We start from the raw sequence: 13,994 nt of genomic DNA, 5'->3' as shown, positions 1-13,994 counted from the left end.
ATGTTCTCTGTTTCCTCCTTCCATTGGGTACCCTTATTTTGTTCTCGAGGGTCCCACCTGACCCACGACCAGTAGAGGAGACCTGGCTTTTGCCTGTACCTTGCCTTTCTAGGTTTGGAGGCAGGGTATGGCTGGATAGTACTTGCTGTTTCCATTATATAACGCGGGGATTCCACAGATTAAAAACCTTCCCTGCTTAATGCGCTGTGGCTGAACAGCACATCGGAATGCCTGGAGCGTAAAATGCCGCCTCTCTCGGATGTTGGGGGCAGTGATGCTTTTGTTTTTCCCTGGTTGATTTTGGCCTTTGGATTACAGAGAGTGATCTCACTGTACTCAGTTAATGATTTCCTACTTACAGTAAGCCGGTCTGCTGTGCATACATACCCAGTATGCGGTGGTTAGTTCCAAGCTATGAAGTGCCTGTCATGCGTGTATAAGGTTTCTCTTATCAAAAGGAGAGGTTTTGCAGGGGGTGGTTAGAGTTTCTAGCATTTTTTTTTCCACAGAAGTACTAAATCCAGGTTCTGCATGGGAGGGTTTTTTTTTTTTTAATATAGCTGTGTGCTTTATTGGACATGTACATGCATGGTTGGTTCAGCCCAGGTTGCTGATGGAGAACGTCTCCAGAAAGTGGTCTGGCCAGTTGCTTTTGTTTCATTCCGCTCAAGTCTAACCAAGGAGGCCATGGCCCCACTTTGCCTTGTTCTCAGTTATCAATAGTAGGAGGGAAGCAGAACTGTTGATTTTTTTTTTTTTTTTTGGATGAGCAATGTAAGTCATCTGCTTTTGGCTTCAGTATGCATACTGCCCTGGAATTCGAGTGTAGCTATGTGCATCATGTCCTGGGATCAGATACAAGAATGGAAACTCATAGTTCATCTGGCTCATCATTTTGCTTGGTCGTCTTCTCCATTCTAGAAGCTTCTCCACTTCAACAAAATACCCATCTTTAGTTTCCACTTTTCTTTCTGGCCCATCAAGTATTAGAGTTTTAAAGTAATTTTCCTGGTGGGAGAGGGTGATCCATAAGTGATTACACTAAAGTGTGTGTGTGTGTGTGTGTGTTCTTAATGTAACTCTTGGAAGATTTGTCACAAACAAACCCTCAAATGGACCAGCAGTCCCAGATTCATTTTGTGCATCTGCAGCTTCAGCTTCTTTGTAATTTGCTTGCTTGTTAGCAGAACTGCTGATGGTAGAGCACGTGGCCCGATGCTTTTCACCAAGCCATGCTCTTGAATTTTTGTTTTGTGTGTTTTTTTTTAAACAAACAGGTGCTTCCTGAACTCCTATGTTGATGTGTACTTGGAAAGTTGTGGGAAGAACAATATAGAATTTTGAATGTGTTTCTTAACAAATTGATTATATTTTTTGAGACCTGTTCTTATGGCAAAAGTATTCTGAAAAGATGGGAGAAAACATGCACTTTCTAAGACAGGTCCTCTTCCATCTCTCAGAGGATTAAGACTAAGTAGCTTTAAAAGTGCCAGGTTAAGGTGAGAAACAGAAGATTCTGTTTCTGTTTAATTGAACAGGCTGGCTGATTGACCAGGTCTCCAAGTTCTGTTCTCTCCTACTGGGTGTTCTAAAAGCTTTTCAGCCTCATCCCACCCTCTAGGCTCTTACGGCTTGCTTGAAAAGGTTTCATTTCTGTGTTTTTTTTGTTTTTGTTTTCCACTCACTTCAAAGGGGATTAGGAAAGGAAAACTATGGGACTTCCATAGGGTGAATTAAATGTGGCTTGGCCACATGGGATGGGTAGAGGGATAGCGTATTTAAATGATTATTTTGCAGATATGAATTTATTTATTTTTAAAGATTTTATTTATTCATGAGGAAGACAGAGACATAGGCAGAGGAAGAAACAGGCTCCCCATGGGGAGCCCTATGTGGGATTTGATCCCAGCACCCAGGGGGATCATGACCTGAGTCAAAGGCAGATGCTCAACCACTGAGCCACCCACATGCCCCCTGCAGATGTGAATTGAGTATATAATACTGTGAACATTCTCCTTTTGGGTTGCAGCATAACAAAGGGTGCTCCAGTGATTTAGGGCCATTACCTAAGAACTTTCTACCGTCAGATGGGGCGGTGGCAAGGTTACTTGGTTCTAGAGCACTCTTAGTAAATAATCTATCGTAGTTTCTAGTTTTCTCATCCCTAAAGTGGCATAATGATATGATTCGACGTTCCAGAATTCATAAGTTTTTGCAACTTGGTGGTGGCAAATGGCAGGTGCCTTTCAGAGCTGTCGAGGACTTTGAACTGAGCAGTCAGTGGTATTCTCTGTTTTTTTTTTTATTGTTTTGATTTGATTTGATTTGTTTCTCCAAGGTGATGAGATTATCTGTGATCTGAACTTACAAACACTGAACTTTTGTGGAAAATGCCAAAGTTAAAAGGCAATCTGTGAAAAGTGATTTTTAACCGATGCTGTAGCTAGCGGTTTGTGAGCCTTAATATATTAAGAGATGAGAGAGGTCCATTAGGAAATCATTAAACTCAAATAGCAAATGTTAGTTAACTCCTAACATTAGGAGTTCACACTGCCTTTAACAACCCGTAGCGTGGATTCCAAAACCAGACGGAGGGGCCTGTTTGTGGATTTTGGTTTTTCTTGGTCTTAAGGGGCTTACTCTTCTTACCTATCTGATACTTGGTACTCAGGAAACATTTGTTGAGTGAATGAATGAATGCATGAAAGAAAGAAACACGAGTAACAGCTGAGAATTGGATGTTTCTTCTGATTTATTTGGGAGATAACATGGTTTTGACCCTCATAGAATTCTTACAGGTTTATATGCTTTAAATGCTACTGTTTATTTAACATGTTAAAGCTTTGAGGAAAGGGATAATTGGGAGAATGGGCTCCTTTCACTTCTCTAATGTTTGCACAGCCCCAGGGTTTACAAAGGGTTTTCTCCAGACCCACATTGAACCTTGCCCCTGAGAGATAGATGTCACTACCCTTTTGTGGAGGAGGTTGGAGCTCAGAGGAGTATAAAGAGTGGCTGGATTTGGACTTGAATTCACATCTTCTTTACTTTAGATCATATGCTCCTAGCATTAACCTCTGTATGTGTGCGTGTGTGTACATGGAAAAGAAGTGCATGTATTTAAATGAGTTAAAAACTGCAAATTGATTTTTCCCTTAATCTTCCAATCCAGTGAAGCAAACGGATCTTTCCCTTTCCATGCACGTAGACTACTTCCTTCAGTATGTTTCACGATGGTGAGGAAAATGCTAGCATAGTGAGCGCTCACTCTGTTCTGTGTTCTAAGTGCTTCACAAGTGGAGTATGAGCTCCTGTAGGCCTCCTAACAAGTCTCGGTATTAGTTTTGTCCCCTTTGGGGGAGATGAGATTGTGAGGTATTAGGGAATTAGAACTTCATTTCTTGAGATTCAAGTTTTGCGGTCCTGTGTCCCCCAGATCCATCAAAGCGATTCCACGTGCTAAGTGGAATTTCAGAATTATGTTGTCTTTCCATTCGGAACTGCATTTGCTGTGAGGGGACTGTACTCCACCCACCCCACCCCCCTTTTAAAAAAATTTCTTGCTGAGGTATTCCTGGCTCCCTGGAGGCAGTGTGACCCCCTTGCTGGGATGCCTGCCTGGAGTAACCCCTCCCATGCTGTGTGGTGAATAGGAGTGACCCAAGGAGAAGTGAGTGTTGAGCCTTCTGGATGAGGAGGGAAGGGCTGATGATGGCAGATTGTCCCTGCATCTTGAGATCCGTGGTGACTTTGGCCTCCTGCTGGAGCTTCATGTCTGTCTCTGTCTCTGTCTCTCTCTCTCTCTCTCTCTAAAGTGTAGTTTGCTGTATAATCACCAGTGTTTGTGTCTCCTCTGAGAGGGCTGGGTTGTGTTTGCGGGGTCTTCTTTCTTGGTTGGCCCTTCTAATTGTCTATTGACCTTGAGGCAGAGGCCATCTGACCTTGAACTCAGAGATGGAAAAATCGCTTTTTCTTTCTTCCTATAAGTTCCGTGAGTGCCGAGTGTGAAAAATTCCGAGTCGTGTGATCTTGAGGCATTCTGCAAAAACTAACCTTTGGCATACTTGGCTGCAGCCAACCTCTTTCTAGTAAATTCCCCCCACTGGTTCTTGGCTTTTCTTCTGGAGTTAATGCATTGAGAAAGTTTTCTTCATTGGTATTCCTGGTGCGTGGCCTTGAGTGTTCCTTCCCCCCTCTTGATTTGTGGGGTGGTTTTGTTCGCCTTTGGGTTGCACGGTGAGAGAGGAGCCAGAGAGAGCAGGGGAATAACGGGCCTGGTGTAGGGAGATCCCAGCTTATTCAGACAGCCTGCGCCCGTTTCCTAGAGAAGACACTGGACTTCCAGTTTGCTCATTGATGTCAGCAGCCCTCGGCGAGCTTGGCCGGGAGCTACACGCTCGCCCTGCCTGCCCCGTCTCCCCCACCGACGCTGAACACAGGTAGTTGGACGGGCAAACCCGGGGCTCGCTGCATCCGCTAGGGAATCAAAGGGAGATTATAAATGCAGGCTCCATGTGAAGCTTTTTGTGTCTTCGAGGTAAAGCAAGTAAATAAAGGAGAGAAGAGTGCACATGCTGAGGATGTCTCCTGTGCGTTTATTGTGGAGGTTAATGCCAATTTTGGCTCTCGGTGGGAAGCAGTTTCCAGCATTTAATCACTTGGCCAAAAAAAGGGGTGATTGTTCTCGTTCAGTGCATATCTCTGCGCATCTAGCTCGCTATATCAATATCAGAGATATGAGCGGCTTTCCACTCGAGGTGGCCGCGAGTGCGCCTGCGCAGTTCAGGTGGAGTGAGTGCACTGATGCCTGAGGTGTGCATCATATGGCGCGTGTGCATTGCGTGATGAGCATTTCATGACAAACGGTCCGGCTTTTTTTTTTTTTGTTTCGGAGGCCTAGGCACAAGTGCCGCCTTGGTTTCGTAGTTGCTGAGTGCCCGTGGTCCCCGCTCAGAGCTGGAATGGTTGGCGTGTGATGGTGCTGGGTAGCGGAGCTTGGTTCAGGGTCGATCCGTGCAAGGGAGCGTTTCCTTCCGAGGAGGCAAGTTGGGGGTGGGGCGCTGTGAAATAAAAGTTAAGGGTATGAGGCAGTGGGAATTTCAAGAGGGGGAAGGGAAGGGAGGAAGGGATGGTATAGCCATGGAAAGGTTTATGAGAAGAGGGAGTTATGGAGATTTGTTACAGGTTTGGTTGACTCATAAAATTGACAATGGGCATTCACATAGGTAAGAGTTGGAATTGGTGATTGGGAGGGGCCGACTGAGAGTAGGTGGGGGGGGGTACGTTTGTGGTTTTGCAGAGGTGACCGAGAAACGAGGATGCAGGTGAGCGTAGTAGTGTTACGTTGGGGAAAGATGTTTGGAAAGGGTGACGTGCCGCGGGCGAAGAGCGTAGAGCAGCGTGAGCAGCAATTGATGCTCAAAGGGTGGGAAGGGGTGACTCAGCGTGAGAGCAGTGAATGCAGAGGAGAATTTTGGTGAAGTAGACAAAAATGTGGAATGACTTCAGTAGTTTATTTTAGTGTATGATGGGTGATATTGATGGGATTGGTGGTTAATATGAGAAAAGTAGATGATATGTAAGATGGGGATATTAGAGGTAAATAATAGTTATGTAAAAAGTTTAATTGTTTGGGTGGGTAATAATTATGTGATGAGATGGGGAGGTGGATATATAATTTTTGGATGTTGGTGATTGGGTTTTTGATATTTGGAGAAGGTGGTAGGTTATGTGGATAGGTTTAGGGGTTAGTATTAAGGGAGTAGGTTTGGTAAGGAGGTGTTTAAAAGAGTGAAGGGGAGATGGGGTATAAGAAGGAAAATAGATTGATGGGAAAATTAGTGATAAAGGTGAATATAGATTTGAAGAGGAGAAAGAAAAGGGAATGAAGAGAAGAGCTATATAGAGATGAGATAGGGATAATGTTGTTTTTTTTAGTTTTTTTTGTATAAATGGTTGGTTTTGTGTAGTTGATTTTGATGGGTAGTAAAGTTTTACACTAAAAAGAAAAGAGATGAGCAAGAATCAATAAAATGGATAAGAATCATAAGTATCTGTATAAGTGGGCATAAGTCCTCGCACACGAAGCCTGTTTGAGGGTCAGGTGTGGACGGCCTCGTGTCACGTGCCGACAACCCCACTGTGGGGCCAACGGAGCGCTGCTGGGCACAGAGGGGGGCAGCAGCTGGGTCGCTCGCTGGCCCCCTGGGAGCCGGGTCCCTGCCCCTGCCCAGCGTCATGGGAGAGGCCCCACCGCACGTTGCTGGCCCAGGGCGAGATCCACAGTCCAACTTCCAGTAGGTTTCTACTGACTGGATCGCTCTGGCACCATCGCCAGGTTGAAAAATCTTAAGGTTGAACCATTGTAAGTCAGGGACTGTGTATATATTTACGGTGAATTCAAGGGCGATAAGGGGTACCATCTGGCAAAAACAGTTATTTTGAGTGTGACAAGCAATATTTAGTGGCTTTCTAAAAGCAGAGAGCACCTCAAGTCTTTTTTTTTTTTAAGATTTTATTTATTTATTCATGAGAGAGAGAGAGAGAGAGAGAGAGAGAGAGAGAGAGAGGCAGAGACCCAGGCACGGGGAGGAGAAGCAGGCTCCGTGCAAGGAGCCCGATGTGGGACTCGATCCTGGGAATCCGGCATTGGGCCCAGGGCCAAAGGCGGATGCCCAACCGCCGAGCCACCCCGAGCACCTCGATGCTTTCGGGAGTTAACCTTGGTGGGTGTGAGGTTCGGTCAGGGTGCAGGCTGTGGCCGGGGCTCTGCTGGTGAGCCGTGCATCCCGTGTCGTGTCTGGGCTGTGTTGCCCACCGGGCTTCTTTTGTTAATATGGGAAATGGGTTCCCTGGACTCCGTCGAAGGCCAGCCCAGGCCGCCTCGAAGACTTGGGGGGGGGGTCTGCTTGCCAGGGGGTTCAGCAGGGCCTGGTGGGGCAGCCCTGGGGCTGTGGGAGGCCTGGGGCCCCGCGGGAGCCTGGGTGCAGGAGGCAGGGGAGGGTGCACACCGGTGGGACGTGGGCCTTGGGGGGGCGCGGAAGCTGGGAAGGAGAGGCTCGCCGCTGACAGGTAATAACGTGGGGGGAGAGAGGGGAGCCCCTAAATGCATCCCCGCTGCCTGTCTGGGAGGTGGCCGCTCATCGCCGGGGACCGTGCTTGTAGCTTGTCTCCAGCTCTCCGCGCGGTTTGGTGGCCTCACACGGGATTCCTGGTTGGGAGGCCGGGCCTTGCCCCCCGCAGCCCCCGTCCGTTGCCCTGGCGGTCAGGTGGCGCTTCGTGGGGACCTTGCCGCGACTTTGGACTGTGACTGGGGAGTGACCTGCGCGGCTGTGCTTTCTCCTGTCCTGGCCCGTCCTTATTCCCCAGCCCTTCCTCAGGATCCCAGTCCCAGGAGGTGTTCTGTGCTGGTGAGAGCCTTCCAGACCCTTCCAGGCCCCGGCCTGATCTGGACAGGGCCCTCTGCCTGCGTCCCCCTGGCCTCCCCTGGCCTTGGGGCCTCTGCGGGATGGTGGCTCCCCTCTCTTCCGTGCGTGCTGACTCTTTCTGGCTTAGTGCTGCTCATTTACTCTCTTCTGTCTGGTTCATTAAATAGGATGCGCTAATAAGCTGATTTCATAACCATGGGTTGTGTGGCTTGTGTGTTGAAAACACCAAGCTAGGTGACCGCTTATGGTGAGTCCCCGTGCCCTCGCCTTCCATCCCCCTCTTCTCCTCCCCCTCCCTCTTCCTCCTCCCACCCTCCCTCCTCCTCTCCCTCTCCCCTCCTCCTCCTCTCCCTCTCCTCCCCTCTCTTTTCCCCCTCCCTCCTCTTCCTCATCCCCCTTCCCTTTCCTGCTCCTCCCCCATCCTCTCTCCTCTCCCCCTCCCCTCTCCCACCTCTCTAAAGCTCTTCAGAAAGAACAAGTGGCAGAGCTAAGAATCACAGAGGAAATAAAGGGTGGTGTTGCCATCACTGTGTGGACTGAGGTTATTGCGGGGAGCTGGGGCACGTGCTGGGGCTGCTGTAGGGAAAGGCGCTCCAGGCGGAGGGCTCAGCATGTGCACAGCTGATACTTACTTGTCCCGACAAGTGAGTCCCTTTACTCTTTTTGATAAATTACTAACTGTAGGAAATAAGCATCTCCATCCCCTGCCTTCTTGCTCCTTGGCTAAGGGGCAGGATCGGGCACCATATGGCTGACACAGCACGATCCCAGAATCTCACAAGGACCTTGCTGTCTTGTTTCACAGGAGCCACCAATCACTGCCGCCTGGTGTCTGCTCATTCTCTGGACCATCTCCTGTGTCCTCGTACTCTGCCTTCGGCTTGCCGTGTAGCCCTTAAAGCTGAAGTGCTCATACTTACTGACTTTCCCTTAATATGTTGGTCATTCAACAATGCAAATTAAACTCCTTTTACTCTGCTTAAAAGGCAAGAGCTGCACATTTCCTAGGGCCGAGCTGGGAGAAGAGGGTAATTTGGAGCAGATAATCGGGTTCCTTATTGCCTCTCTCATGCCAAATAGGAGATCCTCAATGACATTTCTCAGCACCCTCCGTTATTCATTTCAAGGGACATGATCCTTAATGAACTGAAACTTTGTTTTGATGACATGGAGAGAATGAGGCTAATCCACTTAGAGAATAATCCATTTTATCATTTTAATACATCCTATTGTTTTGTAATAAAAAAGAATTATTTTATGATACCTTAAGGGGCTCCTGGGTGGCTCAGTGGGTTAGGCATCTACTTTCGACTCTGGGATCCTGGGATGGAGTTCTGCACCGGCCCCCGGCTCAGCAGCAATTCTGCTTCTCTCTCTGACCCTCTCTCCTCTCAGGTGCTCTTCCTCTCTCACTCACTCTGTCTCAAATTAGTAAATCTTCAAAAAGAAAAAAATATGCTTAAAGTAATGAACATCTGTTGAAAAAAAATACAAATAAAAGGGGAAAAACTCCTAAATCTGGTGGTAGGTAGGGACAGGTGAAAGATGTCTGTTGTCTAAGTTACTTGATAACAGAGTCCCTCTGCGTTCTGGTAGAGCTGGCTGGATCTGGCTGGGTAGAGCCAGCTCACTGCAGAGCCTCTGTGTTCACACATCTGCTTCCCTTGCTGACTCCAGGAGAGGGGAGGCTTATGGCCAAAGCGCAGGGCGTGGGATGAAAGCAGTGGAGCAAGGCTGGTGAATGATACAGGTGAGGTCAGGGTTTTGTAGACCTGTCAAGGGCTCCTGGAGATAGAGTCTTTTCCTCAGGGTGTTGATTTCAGATTTATATTTTGATTTATATTTTGATTCCCTGGCCTCGTCCTGGAGGAGGGTGAGAGCAGAGGCAGGGACACCAGCTAGGAGCTGGGCAGGTCATCTAGGTGAGGGAGGGAGCATTCAGAAAGTGGACTCAGCTCTAAGGTATCTGCACCTGGCCCCAGCGGGCTGGCTTCCTGGCACATGTGTAACAGGGAGATTCAGTTGCAAAGATCAAGGACAGCTCAAGTTGGATTTTTTTCTTTCTTGATGAAAATCCTAATTCCCAGGGCTCATAAAAAGCCCCCTGTTTGTCCGGCGAAGGGCTGCCGCACTAGGAAATACACAGCCTGTCCCCTGGTCGTGTTACAAAAATGCAGATTGGTGCTGCATGCTGCAAGAATTCCAATCAGATTGGTTCCTTTGTATAGTCATCAGTGGATTCTTTTGTACACTTCTGGGCAAAGGATTCCTTTCCATTTTTAGTGGTGTATTTTCAGTGTTTTTCTCGAGGAGAAGGACTGGCTTCCTCGTGTAATTCATCCAGTCCCCCCACCCCCTGCAGCAAAGTTCGGCTCTTGAATGGTTGAATGGATCCATTGTGCCACCCTCTGCCACCCGCAGGTCTCTGCCAGAGATAAAACAGGTGAAATTGCCTTTGCTCTGAGTCACTGCTGCTTTTTCTCGGTTGCTGGAGGCCTGTGGGGGAAGCATTCAGGACTTCACCTTGCTATAGACGACTGTCACACTGGTGATAACTGATGCTGTCTTCAGAATCCTGGGGAGGAGGGTGGGCTTTGTGGGCAGATAGACCTGGCTGTGAGGCCCCGCTGCCCCACGAGTTCCTTAGGCTCGTCTCTCTCCTCTGGGCCTCTGTTTTCTCCTGCGTGGGAGGAGGACACTCACTGTCTTGGCACAAGTGGCCGATGCCTCGGCTAGTGCTCAGCGGATGAGGGGCTTCTCTTCTTTCCTACTAGTCATCTGGGTCTTCACCTTACAGGACATGCGGTGGTGAATTTTAAAAGCAGCTTTGATTGTCTCCCACCCATGAGGCTGTGAATTATTCAGAAAACAATGTGAATTATTCAGGTTAGAGAAAAATAGGAGCTCTTACACGGTGGTATTATCACTGAGAGGCAAGTAGGGTTTGTTGGGCTGTGGCGAAATAATCTCAAGTTACAGCATAAAGTAAGATTCCTCTAATCCATCAGGGGTGGGGTTGGAAATGAGACAAAACATTGCTCCTTTCTTTGAACATCCAGCTACAGAGTGCCCTTATTTTGAACACTGAAGTGCTAGATCACTTCGGTGATGGTTTACTCTGGTCTCGTCATTCCTACTCCCGAGTATGAAAGCTGGTCCCTATTTCCTATACAAATAATCATAATTCATATGAAGTTCTACTTTTCCCCCAGACACTATAGTGTAATGTGTGTCGTGACAAGTATTAGGATTACATATATGTACGTTTGTGTGTGTACATGTCCTTTAGATTGAATGTAGCTAGTAGGGGTATTGGAAAATTTCCCTAAATTCCTAAATTGAATCCTGGAGCCTGCTCCTGTGGTTTGTGAACCTGGCTCGGTGCTCACATTCCCAGCCGCTGTCTGATGAGACTCACAGGGCTGTGGAAACAGTGCTGGACCATCCTGTGAGGACAAGAATGAGGTTGTGGTCATGGCAAATTCCATGCACATAGTGCAGGCAGGCACAGGTTTTGTCACTCTTTCCCCTGCAAAATTATGTTTTTATTTCTATTTTTTACGTATTTATTTGCGAGAAAGAGAGCTTGCACATGAGCAGGTGTAGGGGGGTAGGGTCAGAGGGAGAAACAGACACCCCATCAAGCAAATGGGGAGCCAGATGTGGGGCTCCATCCCAGGACGCTGGGATCACGACCCGAGTGGAACGCAGACACTTAACCAACTGAGCCACCCAGGTGCTGCCCCCCCTGCAAAATTTCTAATTGAATTTGAATCACTCACTTTTAAATTCTGATTCTGACTTCACATCTGCAATTTCCTTCAATTCTCAAAAGGAGTACCCTGTGTCTTCCTACTGGGGCATAGAGGAGCGGCATGTGGTAGCCTGGTATCTGGGCGATCACATGCTGTAAACCTCCGGTGGTTTCCGAGTGGCAGGATTTTAAACTCCAGCTGTATAAAAGGAGTTTTGGGAATCTCACTTGCACTCTATTCTGTTTTGTAGAAACAACTGCATTTGATAAATTTCTCATTACTGGCATAACCAAGCCTGTTTGTTCAGGAAAAGATCTTTGCACTTAGCATTTTAATGCCAGGTATTTAAGGAACGTTGAGGCTCAGATTATGAAGAGCCTTGAAATGAGAATTTAATTTTACATCTTTTGTGGAACAGCAGAGAGAACTTGAAAATGACAAACCTTGTCTTTTGTTATTCTAATAGTTTGAACTCTTTTACATTTTTATTTATTCATGAGACACACAGAGAGGGACAGAGACACAGGCAGAGGGAGAAGCAGGCTCCATGCAGGGAGCCCTGGGATTCGATCCCAGGTCTCCAGGATCATGCCCTGGGTTGAAGGCGGTGCTAAACCGCTGAGCCACCCTGGCTGCCTCAGTTTTAACTCTTTTTAAGAGGAAACTTTATCTCAGGTGTTTGATTATCAAGCCACCAATATTTGGATTCGGGCAGAGTCTTTAGAAGCCAAGATTGGGAGAGGGGAGATGAGGCTTCAGGGTTGGATTGGCATTGAAAACCACCCCGTTGATGGAGAGAAGGCAGGAGGCACAGGGGGGTATGATCCTGGTTAGAGGTCGGGAGGCCTGGCTCCCAGTTCTGACTTGGAAGTGACCTGTGTTGTTCCCCTCTCGTGTGGCGGCTACTAATTGTCCTACTCGCTTTGTAAGTGGCATCCCAGGGCTCCCAGGTAGAGGATTATATCCCCGTTTGCTGATAGGGAAACTGAGGCTTAATACCATGCCTAGGGTTACAGAGCTGAAAAATACATCTCCACTGTTGACTTCACATGTAACACTTGACTAGCCTTGTTCGACCGATCTCAGTTGCCTTGATCTTGCAAAAAGGGTTTGAGGACACATCACTGACGGTAACTCCTGAACTGGACAGTTCTCCTAAGTATTCTCAAAAAGGCAGTTTCTTAACTTCCATACTTCCTCCTTTTCTGCAGTGATGACAGCAGGCTCTGGAAGACTAAAGGTCTCTCTTCTTACAGACCCAGTGCCAGTAATGACGCGGTGCTGTTCCGGGATCAGAAGTAAGCTAAGAGGAGAGCACCCAGCAGGATATTTATGTTCTCGGAGCTCCAGTGAACTGTGCTGGCCTGTGTTCTGCATCCAGGTCCGCAGGGAGGCGGTGGATGGGATGGTGAAAGGAGGCAATAGGAAGTAGTTGATCCCTCCTGCTGGCAGGGTGGTTCGACACCGTGGTCGGCTCTGCGACGGGCCAGCCTGGGTTTCCGCAGCGGGCCAGCCTGGGTTTCCGCAGCCGTCGGAGGAAGGGAGAAGGGGAGGGATGGGGGGCCAGCTCAGGGTTCTGCAGGTGCTGGTCCAGAACCATGAGGCCCTGTTATCTCACACGTAGGGAAGGAGAGGGTTAATGAAGACATAAAATGGGCAGGCCTTTCCTCTGTGGTCTAACGTGGAGTATCTCAAATACCACTTTAGGTGTTAAGTCATAGCTTTCTGCTGAAAAATAGCTGGTGCTTCGGTTAGTCTTTGTTGTTACTGTGATGGCATTTAGGAACCCTTTTGGTTTTGTCCTCTCTGTCCAGAACAGATTGTTCTATCCCAAATATGGCGAAGGACCATGGTTATATACAGAGAGCAAGGTGTCTCTTATTTTCCAGGCTAGTCCTAGGGCCACCTTACTGATGAAGCATTATGGGGAGGCAGGTTTACTTTTCTACTTTATTTTAAAATTATTTACTAAATTTTCTGACTCTGAAAGTAAATACTAGGAGGAAAAAAAAAACCCATAGAAAAAGAAGAGATAAAAATGAGCCACCAATCTCAGTAGACAGAAGTATGAGCAGCTAGTTGATCTTCCAGCATATGTGAACCCCACTGTCTGCAGGCAGGTAGACCTGCTTGTGAGACGTCTAACCCGAGAGCAGAATGGGGCCTCTCTTTCCAGGTGTGTGTCCCAGGTGCCTGGAGGAGCCCCTGGTGTGAGGTTAGGAGCTGGGAGTGTCCCCTACTGAGCAGCTAAGTGATTGTGTGCTTGGTAGTGTCAGGCTCCAACGGAAAAGAACTGCTCACACAGGTGTGGAGGATGAACGGAAAGGGGGTCACCCAGGTTATCCGAGATAACCCAGAAATGGTATCTGTAGGAAACAGGTGCCACCCCCGGGGCTGTGGGAACGAGGGAAGAGCTGGGGTGATCTGAACCACAGACAGGGCTGGGAGGAGGCCCAGCAGGGAAGGGTGCTGAGCCCCTGGGGGACAGAGGGCAAGTGCTCCAGCCTCTGGGGGCGGGCGGGCTCAAGGTCAGTGCTGGGTGGAGTTGGACTCACTGCTGATGGCAGGAGACAGGGACAGTGGGGAGGCAGGAGGGACAGACAGGAGGACACAGCCTCCTCTGGGCCCTGACCGGGAGCCACCTGGAAAGAGCATCAGGAAGTGCAGTTTGTGGGGTCCTAAGCCAGGTGTCACAGAGCAGAGAAGGGACGGTGGCTTTGGAGTGGAGAAGACTGTCAGTATCCAGCACTGAGTGTCATTTTAAAGAATTAAATCTGGAATGGACTTCTGTTCTAATGTCGCCTTCTATTTT

General features: G+C 48.2%; 1 protein-coding gene across 6 annotated transcripts in view; it reads left to right on the top strand.

Moving 5' to 3' along the window:
• LOC129514443 (E3 ubiquitin-protein ligase NEDD4-like) overlaps window positions 1-13,994 on the top strand; it is a 336,683-nt gene that overhangs the window by 67,834 nt on the left and 254,855 nt on the right. Inside the window, exon 1 of one of the 6 annotated variants that reach the window (XM_055333007.1) lies at window positions 9,154-9,177. The exons of the other annotated variants lie outside the window; for them this stretch is intronic. Coding sequence (XP_055188982.1) covers window positions 9,169-9,177 — 9 coding nt within the window. The 5' untranslated portion in view covers window positions 9,154-9,168. Of the gene's footprint in view, window positions 1-9,153; window positions 9,178-13,994 lie in introns of those variants that run through there. 6 annotated transcript variants of the gene reach the window in all.

This window comes from Nyctereutes procyonoides, unplaced genomic scaffold (genome assembly GCF_905146905.1).
Source record: "Nyctereutes procyonoides isolate TBG_1078 unplaced genomic scaffold, NYPRO_anot_genome, whole genome shotgun sequence".
NCBI classification, from domain to species: domain Eukaryota; kingdom Metazoa; phylum Chordata; class Mammalia; order Carnivora; family Canidae; genus Nyctereutes; species Nyctereutes procyonoides.
This window is presented reverse-complemented; position numbering and strand designations above follow the sequence as displayed.